The sequence below is a fragment of the Adiantum capillus-veneris genome, chromosome 29, assembly GCF_014529385.1.
Source record: "Adiantum capillus-veneris isolate H3 chromosome 29, ASM1452938v2, whole genome shotgun sequence".
Taxonomy (NCBI): domain Eukaryota; kingdom Viridiplantae; phylum Streptophyta; class Polypodiopsida; order Polypodiales; family Pteridaceae; genus Adiantum; species Adiantum capillus-veneris.
Genome location: NC_140959.1, coordinates 4,741,255 through 4,752,412, shown reverse-complemented (window position 1 = coordinate 4,752,412; position 11,158 = coordinate 4,741,255). Strand labels below are relative to the sequence as shown.

The 11,158-nt window shown below is 42.7% G+C and overlaps 1 protein-coding gene across 1 annotated transcript; it reads left to right on the top strand.

Annotated features, from left to right (window-relative positions):
* The first annotated feature begins 7,251 nt into the window (after positions 1-7,251).
* LOC147418674 (uncharacterized) lies at positions 7,252-10,256 on the top strand. Its single transcript, XM_086505607.1, has one exon. It carries the CDS (start codon positions 8,016-8,018, stop codon positions 8,487-8,489), a length of 474 nt encoding a protein of 157 aa, XP_086361733.1. The 5' UTR covers positions 7,252-8,015; the 3' UTR covers positions 8,490-10,256.
* Positions 10,257-11,158: the final 902 nt, after the last annotated feature.

Here is an 11,158-nt window from a genome sequence, read left to right as displayed (position 1 = left end):
AGTCCTATGTTGGTATGAAGGCCAGCTGGATTTGAAATTTCCTATATACCTTTGGTGAGCCTTGTTGGTTGGTCTCCTTTGGCGGTATAAATATGAGCTTTGTTGCTTTTGAGGATGCTTTTTGAAACCTTTATCCAATGCATAAGTTGAGGTCTGTGGTTTTGGTAACCAAAGTTTCTTTTGACCCTCATAATAGCCTTGCTCTGCTAAGCTGTAGTGGGAGGCTATCCATCCCATGTGTTTACCTTTTGTCAATTGGCTAGGATCATTTACCCATATCGGGTCCTTGACCTTTATTTCTTCCGCTTTAATGTAGACCTTTGAAAACCTTTGGCAGCGGTGATCTCGCAGTGTAGGGTATTTCGGTTGAAAGATTTTCTTTGGAGTCTACCTTTCATGTGGAAGCATGTGGTCAGTATATAGAAGCTCTGTCTTGAACTTTTCTGGGTTGGATTGAAGACTCTGATTTAAGGGGCTGCTTCTGTTGGTAGGACATTTGTGGGCTCATTTTGGCTTTGCTTCGGCAGCCGATAATCTTGGAGTGGTAGTAGGCTGGCTTTCTTGAGAGCTAGTCGTGATGACCATCATTGAAGATTCAGATTCTTCTTCAAGTGTTTTTGCCCATAGCTTGGACAAAATAAAATGTGTACTCATTTTGGAAGAATTCACTACTAGGAATTTGTCTTTAACTATCTTTGACCGTAGTTTAAGGGTAGCTTCTGCAATCCCCAAACTTGTGACCTTAACTCCATTTGATAGGGATACCTGTACCTAAATTTCATACAGTTCTGGCTTATATAGAAGTAACCACATCCAATAAGACATGACATTAGTCGTGGAAGTGCAATCTATCTCTGCTGTAAAATTCAGTTTCTCATGCACATCCAACGAGAATTTAACCTTCTTGTTGGCTGCGAGGTAACTGATGTCCTCTTTTCTTTCTTTATTAGTCTTTGACCTTTGTGCCTTGGAAGCTTTGTCATCCTCTTGTATGTTGAACTTCTTGGTCATTTGATTGGTTGTAGCATGTCCCAAGTGCTTACTATATTCTGATCTATAGCTTTGGGAAAGGTCTATAGCCTGAGCTGCTTGTTGGTCTTCATTGCTAGTTTCTGACTGTGACGCCTTGACTCTTGATTTCAGAAGCTCTCTGTCACTATTTACTTCTTCTATCACTTGAAGGTCATTCAATGGTGACTTTTCATCTTGGAAATCTTTTGAAGCTTGTGTAGCAAGATGTTGAGGTTGACTCACTTCTTCGGATGCAATGGTCGCCGTGGCCTTTGGTTCCCATTGTTCCATAGGTTTTCATAGAGTCTCTTCTCAAAAATATTCATTCATATTCTGCATTGCTTGTCCTTGGTAGTCAATTTTGGAGTCAGTCATTTCCCTTTCTTCTGTGGGTTCTAAAACTTCAGCTACATATTCTTTTAGCTTCTTTTGCTCTTTGATTTCTTCAATCATCCTTGTAGAGTCTACAGTAGAGGAATTCTCTTGTAGAATTTCAGCTTCATCCATTGATTCAACTTGCATGTCTTTGTCTCATGAGGTGACACTAAGTTTTGTTGTTACCTCTGCCACCTCTTCTTGGGGTTGCTTACTATCTTTAGAATCTTGGCTTCTTTTGCTCTTTGACCCTGAACTGCGAGCTTCATCTTCATCACCTTGTGGATGCTTTGACTTGTCCTCACTGAGGTTCTTTAATCTATCTTGAATCAGCTGCTTCAATTGATCTTTTTTGAAAGCCTGATTCTCTATGATAATGTCGTTGACACCCTGGACTTCAAGCAATTGTGTCTTGAGCCTATCTTTTGTGCTCTGCGACAAGATCTGCTTCTTTTCCGGAGATCTCGTTGGGGATTCTTGCTTCCGTTCCCTTGTTGTCACTGTCTGAACTTTGCTTTTGGCTTGTTGCCTCTTCTTTTCCATGTAGAGCTTCGATGGGCAGTCCTTCACTGAATGACCAATGGCACATTGGTTGCAATATGTCGCTATCTCAACATGTGCACCCTTTGGACGACGCAGCTCTCCATAATACTGTTGATAATGGTTTCCTGTGGTATCTAGATACAGATATGACCTCTTCTTTGCATGCATGAACCTGTAGATTACGACTGACTTAGGTGTATCCACTGGCTTCGTCTCTTTATCCTCCATCGTCTTGTCCTTGAGAAGCTGAAAATAGCTTCCGTTATTTCTTGCATACAAGATCAAATCACTATCCATGCTTTCTAGCAGTCGTAATGCTAATTCTTCCATCAGCATATGGTCTTTGACGTGGGGCTTCTCCATAGCCTTAGGGCTATGTTTCCGAGTTGATTTGGGCGAGGTTTGTACTGATGGTGAAGATCGAACCGAATCTTTATTTTCCATTTCCCTGGATGGTGCTTTTGGACAGGGTCCAAGTATGTGACTTACAGGTTGCCCAAAAATGCTAAACTCATCCATATTTTTCACATCGGCTATTTCATAGTGCCTACCGTATTTGTTGACCACAGTGACATCTTGACCTGACCTTCTACATTTGGCATTATGAATTTCCGGTGGTCTCTCCTCTGGCTCGGCATCTTCCAATGCTTCTTGAAATTCCACTTGGGCTCCTGAAAAGGACACTGCTTCTTGTAAAACTGGACTTCTTAATCCCACTCTTGAAGAGATAGGGTCTCTTTGTTGAGTTTGAACTCCCCCCATCCGAGAGGGTTCCATATCTGATGTTGGCATCTGTTTAATGCCTGATGATATGACTTGTTGTGCTCCGTTAAGTATCTCTTGAGACCGAGCTAGTTCTTTTTGAAGTTGTGTTATCTTCATAGCTGGTACTTCCGGCATATTCTCTATTTGTGCAATTTGGTGTGTTTGTGCTTTGTCTTGTGCTGGTGCAGTGTACGAGACTTGTGCCATGTCTTTCCATGTGGTGTCTTGTGTTGTGCCTTGTTGTGTGTCATGTGGTGTGTCACTCATTTGTGTAGTGACAGTTGTAGTTGTTAACTCTTCTAGCTGCATATCAAGAGCTAAAGCCATGACTAGATGATAAACATTACCACCTTCAGATTTGTAGTCTTCCCCTCTTGATCCAAATATTTCAGCTGCAAAATATTGGTTACTCTCTGCAGGAACTTCATGATTTGTGGTAGCTTTGTAGTAGCGACCGTCCTCATCTACATAAAGGGTACCAATTTGCCATTTCCCATCTTGAGCTTTGTACAAAAAAATACTTGGAGGATATGCGTAGAGTTCTGTAAGTTGATCCTTGTACAACATTTCTATCTCATTGTCGATGTATTTTCCATGCCTCATGTAAATTGATCCCAGATAGTCTTCCATGAAATCTAGATGTGGGTGTAGTACATTCTTCGCTGTTTCAACTTCCACATGTTGAGATGTCCGAGTTTCCTCTATATCTTTCTTTGTCTTGATGTACAAATTCCGATTGACATGCTCATAGCATGGAAGTCCTTTGTAGTGGCCAATCAGATAGATCCAAATTTTCTCTCTTGTAATTTCTATGGATGTACTTGAAGCTTCGTCTCAGCTGGTCTGAATCCTTTGAGACGCCATTGCTTTCGTCTTGACTCCCTTGTTGTACCTGTTCAGTGATAGCTCTAATTGCTTGCCTCAATGCTAATAAAAATTATTAGCACCCTTGTGTCGGTCTTTTTCGCTTGAGGTCCTTTAGCTTTTGTGGATGCCTTAATCTCTGAGTTTTCTGAACTAGGCTTTGCTTGCACTGCTTGAACTTCTTAGCTCCCTTGCTTGCCAAGGCTGATACTAACTTGTCTGGTTGCTTGCTTTGCCTAGAGTTTTTTAGCAGGCCTCGATCTATTGGAAGCACTGTGATAAGTTATGCAACTTACCACTATACTGCAACGATCGCTCCCTTCGTAGCGATTCTTGAGTCGAGCTAACCTGTGTTCACTTTAGCACATAATCTGCAGAATTCTATTTAGCTGGCAAACTTTTTCACAATGAACTCAAAATTCTTGATGTACCCCTGATAGCCACACTTGTGCCTTGAGCTTGGAGGTGACTCTCAATTTTACACTAGGCTGCGGTTTGCTTTTACACCTTCCAGCGGGTGTTCAATGGTTTTTCCAAGCTATAATTTCAATCCACTAAAATAAACAGTCTTTAGTGATCAATTAGAAGGCTTAGAGATTAAACTAGTCTCAAAGTTTTGACCTCCCGATGATACAAAGGCCGCCTGTACTCGTGTCAGCTCTAGGTCGACTTGAGCAGTCTATTCAAGAGCCTGGGTTGACTCTAGCCGATGACCTCGCTTATGGCTCACTAGCCCCTCTCCTAGGGAGAAGTCAAAACTATGTTCAAAACCGTGATCGTTTTCTCACAATTCTTTCGAATTGTCGGTTTTAGACACACCTGACTTCCGGATGCATTTTGAGGCCTTAAGCGACGTTTTTTTCAAAGTTGACCTAATTGGTTGCCAAAGTCATACATTTCGTTCAAGTTTTGCTCTAAGATTTGTAGTGTCGCTCTCCGACTACATTTTGATATAAAAACTTTTCCAATCCAATATCGTTTGTGAAAGTTATGGCCAAAATAGTGAAATGCAGTTTAGAATGGTCAAAATGAGTCCAAATTCAATTTTAAAAGAAGATTTGGGATCTCTGTGACACTGTGAACACCCCGGGTATGGTCAAAATTATAGTTGGACCCTAAAACTAGTTTGGAGACATCCTACGAGTAGGATGTCTTTTTGCTCAAAATTGAATAAAGTTTGGTCCAGAGACTCCCCTTGGTGTGTTGAACACATACGTATCCTCACTTTTTATTTATGAAACCTGTAGGCTGGTCAAATGCTCAAGAATCTATTTCAGAAGCTGGATACTCTATCAGCTGATTTTTCAAGTCAAATGAGCTCCAAATTGGACCAAAATTGACTGGCACGCTTATAAGATGCTATGAAACACTTTGGTATTGTCAAATGTTGGTCTAGGTTCCAAAATCATGCAGGAGACATCCTACGGGTAGGATGTCTTTTTGCTCAGAATTGGCCCAAATTTGAACCTAAGACTCTCCTTGTGTCCAGCAACCCAATGGTATGCTCAGAATTTCATTTGAATGTCAAAATCACTCCAAACAAGCAATTTATGAATTTTTCGCTTTCTGACTTCACCTTTTGACTTTTGGACATCAAAAACATGGGAAAACACTCAAGTCAACATGTTCCTAGGATAAAACCTACCCTGTGAACACACTGGTGGTCTCAGAATTCCCAAATTCCTGTCCAAAAACCCCCTGGAGACATCCTACGCCCAAATTCTTTTCTGCTCAGAATGAAGCAAGATCTGGTTGAAAGGTTCCCCTTGAGTCTAGCAACACCTTGGTATGCTCAGAATTTCATTTGAATGTCAAAATCACTCCAAACAAGCAATTTATGAATTTTTTGCTTTTTGGCGCCGCCTTTTGATTTTTGGACATAAAAAACATGAGAAAACACTCAAGTCAACATGTTCTTAGGGTATTACCTACCCTTTAAACACACTGGTGGTCTCAGAATTCCGAAATTCCTGCCCAAAAACCCCCTGGAGACATCCTACGCACAAATTTTTTCTTCTCGAAATGAAGCAAGATATGGTTGAAAGGTTCCTCTTGAGTTAGCAACACCTTGGTATGCTCAGAATTTCATTTGAATGTCAAAATCACTCCAAACAAGCAGTTTATGAATTTTTGGCTTTCTGGTGGTCTCAGAATTCCCAAATTCCTGCCTAAAAACCCCCCGGAGGCATCCTACGCCCAAATTTTTTTCTGCTCAGAATGAAGCAAGATCTTGTTCAAATATTCCCCTTGAGTCTAGCAACACCTTGGTATGCTCAAATTTCATTTGAATGTCAAAATCACTTCAAACAAGCAATTTATGAATTTTTCTCTTTCTGGCGTCGCCTTTTGACTTTTGGACACCAAAAACATGTAAAAACACTCAACTCAATATGTTCTTAGGGTAAAACATACCCAATGAACATATTGGTGACCTCAAAATTTTCAAAATCTTCACAGTTTTAACCTCTAGAGACATCCTACGCGTAGGATGTCCCCAATGACAAAATTGTGATTTTTTCTATTTTAACTTTCTCTTAAGCTCTGCCAACCCCTTTGGACTACTCATAGCAATTATCAATCATCAAGCAAGCATCCAGATACAATTTTACTTTTTTCTTGATTTTATGTTTTCACAACTTTGATGAGCCTAGTAGCAAATATAGCATGCATGATATCCTCAAGATCAAAATCAATACGTCTTACTTACTCTACTCCTACTCATCACATGGGATGGTGAAATTTTTGATGCTCAAGTCGCTTTCTAGCCTCACACAGACTCTCTAACTGACTTTTCACCTCTTCCACCTCACCAACTCCCCATCAATCCACACCTATCTCCTACCTAAGACTACCTAAGTCGAAGGATCTATGCCAGACACACGCTCCCTAGACTCCCTCTAAGACCAAAAGAGTCCACCACTCTCCGATTCTATCTAAAAGAATGAATATACTCTGGCAAGCTAGAGAGACCTCTATTCTCAAGGACTAGTCTTAGTCACCTACTTAGGGACCTCGTCTCCGGCAGCGGCGCCAATGTTGGCGGATATGCCACGATGGACGTAAACATAGCAAGAACTCACCTAACATATAATGTCAACTGAGGACGGAGCTTGATCCGCAGGCGCGTGGATGCAAGCAAAAGGTGTCAACCTCTACTCGACTGACTAATGACTACTTCCTATAGAGATATCAAATCTATATACCATTGGTTCTGTGAATGTGAGAGTCTCCTATGATGCTACCACAAGCCAAAATCTCATTAGACGTTCTCGAAACGTTACGAAACTTGAGGAATATCCTATCAACACCAATAGGCCACTCTCCCTAAGGTCCGTGACCCAAAACCCTATCCAAAAACACCCGGTGAAGAATCACGTAGGATGTCTGACAGGTTTTTGCAAGTCGACATTTCCAAAAACTAAGATGTCTAATGCGTAGCTCTACTCGCTCTGATTGTGTGGATATACTGAAATGCAAAAACGGACAACGTTTACTCACCGAAACTCCAAAAATATCTCACGGATGAATCTGCCAAAACACCGACGAACGCGCGTGATGTAAGCATCAACGTGTAGCTCTCCTCGTGGGCAACACGCTGCTGCTCTCCGTTTGCGATTCCGACCACCATAACTCTTGTAGCGCGCGCACACACACTCTCTCACTCTCTCCCAGTCTCCCAGTCGGCACAGAAGATAAGATTATTAGAAGTCGCCTTACAAAGCTTTAGGTTTTGGTTTATATACTAAGCCTTAGAAAACCTAATGTCCGACCAAAATGATCTGATTTGTCCCTATGCTTCTATAGAGCTTAATTACAACACCGTGAGCTGGCTTTGCTCATCCAACAAGCATCTGCGACCAGAATACAATTGCCGACTTAAAATATGAAGTTCCTGTAAACATTACAAAAGTGGCCATAATGGCTCAAAATAATAGTAACGGGATATTCGATGATGTCCATGAGATTGTATCTTCACATTACAGCATCCATCTTCATCTTCATCACTTCATCAGCATCTTCATATGAAATCTTTAAAGAATCTTTGAGAAATCTTCATGGAATCTTTGTGGAAGCGTTGTTGAAAGGTTAGCATGTCAACAACTAGTAAAGTCAGCTTTGCCACATGAATTGATAATTATGTTTGTGGTTGTTGCTATGTCTGCAATAAGATAAGAGTGAGGTAAGGAAACCCAACCATAGTACATGCTCCTCAATGGTGGAAACCAAAACCATGGCAGAAGAAAGACGGAGAAAAACACCTCTATAGCTTGGCCTCTCTACTAGTTCGGGGTCACAAACCTATCCATTCAAACACCTGCAACTACCACTTTACAGACTGCATCGAGCTGTCAACCCAAGCCGATGGAGTTCCCCTTGTCACTACCCGCCTATGATTTGCAGCTTGAGATCCCAACCTTTGCTCCTCTATCCTACTCACGGCATGTTTGCAATCATGCATGACCACCAATCCGTGCAACCGTTTCCCCTCCGGGTCATGCTTTGCCACTGCCGACTCACCTCTCTCCTTGTTGCAGATGGCGTCCCTATTTTTGATGCCCAAAAGCCCTTCACACCAACCAATGCTACTCTATTCTCCTCCTCCCTTTGATATGACAACCCCAACCTGTATAAGGTCTAGTCTCTATACAGTGCTCTTAGAGCTTGATCTGCCCGAGCAAGTGCCCAGCATGGCTGCTCCTTGTCGGCCCTTATCTATGCACAATCTAATCACATGCTCGTTTGAGAGCTCTCAGTCGACTGTGCAACCTCCTCCACTTTCTCTATCAATTGGCATTCAGCACCTCTATCTTGACTTACTTGTCCACCAAAAGGGGACGCTTTCAAGGAGGTCTCAAAGCTGCAACAGAAGGGGTTGGACAAGGGTATCAATAGGAGGACCCCTGGCTCCCTTTCTCTATGCTCACACCTGAGCCTTCTAAATTAGCTGCCCCAATCAGTCAGCTCCTTAGCTAGCCGACAACAGCTCAGTTGAATAATTTCGATCTGTGTCTGAATTGGAATCTCAATCTTCAACGATTTGTTTGCCTTTGTCCAATCTTTGAATTGCTGAAGCGGTTTTGTTGCCTATTTGACTCATGTTGTGTTCCTTGTTGGGTTTGCTGCTGGGATGGATCAGATCGAGTCTGATCCTTCTTTTGTGTCGGACCTTTTGCTTCTCCGTCTTTCTTTCCATCTGTCCTCGTCAAGCATTGGTCCGTGACACCCTTGCTGCTAAACCTAGGGCTGGAGGAGAGGGTGGGGTGTCATCATCATTATCATCATCCCCCTTGCCACTGGGATCCTCACCAGCATCCTCAGGTTCCTCTTCATCTTTCTCATACTCTTCATCAGTGGGTCTTGATTCTTCATATACATTAATGCCTCATTGATCGGAGTAGTGTTGTATTCTTTCGCTTTATCCTGCAGGTCGAATTGGATACACCCCAAAAAAAATTGCAGATCACTCATATTCAAAGTCAAATCACCATCTCCATCATTAATGTCCACTAAGGACTGAGATTTATTTATCCAACATAACCTTTTTCATAACATTGTGAGTCTCACTAAGTGTGTTGAGGGCTGCTCTCTTCCAATCTAGTATTTTCTGCATAGTATCCTTGGTCCTGATAGCTTTTTTCTTTTCTTCCTCTAGAGCAACATTGTTAGCTGTGAGCTTCTCTATCTGTCTCTGTTGTGAACTTAGCAACCGTGCATCCCTCTTCTCGTTGATCTGATGCCCTAAAAGCAAAGCTCTTAATTTAATTATTTCTTTCTTTGATTCTTCAGCCTCAGCCTTTATCCTCTGAAGTTCTTCTTGCATGGCAGTCATCTTTGAACTAGAAACTGAGCCCTGTATCTCCATCATCTGCCCCATAGCATTCATGATCGTATTCCATCCAGCCTAGATGGTAGCCACACATCCATCGATGATTGATACCTCTGTCATTCTGCTCCGATTTGTAGATCAACACTAGAGTGTGATAGGGCATTAATATTCTGTCTGCTTTCTTCAGCAGTAAGTCTCCCTGCAGAAGCCAGTGACAAGAACAAAGACAGTGCCTCGGTAAGTACATCCCAGACTCAGTCAGTTACAAACAAGCCCGCTGAAAAGGATAATGTGTCTGCAAGCACTTCTCAAGCCCAAACAAATGTAGCGGTGGTGCATAGACCTGCTCAATTCATTCGGGCTACAACATTTACAGAAAAAACCGCCGTGCCCTCTGATGGGATACTGGACAACTCAATCGCTTTGTCTGATGGACTACCTTTGGTCTGGTCAATACTATCCATCTCTTCTTTTTTGGGTGTCTTCTGCTTTGCTTGGAGTTGCACAAGCAAGTCTGTTGTTTTCCTTTTCTTTTAGAGGATCTAGCTTTTGATTGAGCTGTTGGTCTTTCTGATCTAATTGTTACCAGTTCTTTACCCTTCCCTTCGGGAGTCTGCTCTATGTCCTGTTCTTCTAAAGTCTCTGACTCGCTGGTCTGCTTTGCTTCAGTGGCCTCACCCAAAACCTTCTTCCATACATTTGTGGCATTAACGTGTGTTGGTATGCAAGTGGCCGAGTATAGAAATTGCCAGGCATACCAAGCCTCGGAAGGTCTGAAAAATGAGCCAGTCACCAAAAGTGTGGGCTGACCCTTGCCATGGGACCCCAAGAAACATGAGGCCTTCTGCCAACCAAATGGCCTCTCTGTGTGCTAACCATGGGGTTTCAAACAAGAGGCTGTCTCAAGCACTTCTCCATGCAAGTGGATTGGTGTTGCTCTAGGCCACTCCGCAGCTGCTCTCAAATCTCAGGACCTAAGCAGGCCCTAGCCCTATAAAAATGTGCCCAAGGGGAGGTAGGGCAATGCCTAGAAAAATACCCCACGACCCAACAAAAAATAAGTGAGATATGAGGGCCCCCGGACAGTGGGCGGACGACCCCAAACTCGGGCGATCGGACCAGGTACAACCTAGACTATGGGTGGCCAGCCTGGAGACATATTAGCCATACAAGTATACCCTAGACCTAAATGAAGCCGCAGAGTGGTGTAAGTCTAACACCCCCTCTCACCACCGGATGGTGAAGAAACCGTATGAAGCCAAAGATGTGAACCAAATGATGAAGATGTTTGTTGTGATGTCTGCAGCAGCAGTGTGGGGTGTCCCAACCTCCAAGAGATCTTCATGGTAAAGTGCCGTTACGAGCAGTGTAGAAAACTATCATACTCCACCGATACAGAAGATATTGCATGAAGGTCTTGAATTGAGTGTGAAAACATCTCCTTGTCGTAAAAAAAGTGCCAATAGACTTGCAAGTGTCCTGCCCAATAGGATATGTGGTGTCTGTAGTCAAATAGTCTGGAGAAAATGGGGAAGCTCAAGAACCTCATCATCATGAAAATGACCGAAAGCCTGTCAATGCATAAACATGTAACCCAGTGTTGCCACGTGGCTAAGTTGTGAAAATTTCCAAGAAGGCCAGATGTAGCAATCAGCGCCATAAACTCCTCCGAATCAAGGAAAGCCAGACTAAGCAGTCTACACTGTAGAAGCTACCGTAAGCTGCAGCAATCACCGATAGACCGCACGACCACCATCAGATGGTGTCCTATCA

Coding starts and splice junctions, on each gene's coding strand:
- LOC147418674 (XM_086505607.1), top strand. CDS start 8,016: ATGACCACCAATCCGTGCAACCGTTTCCCCTCCGGGTCATGCTTTGCC.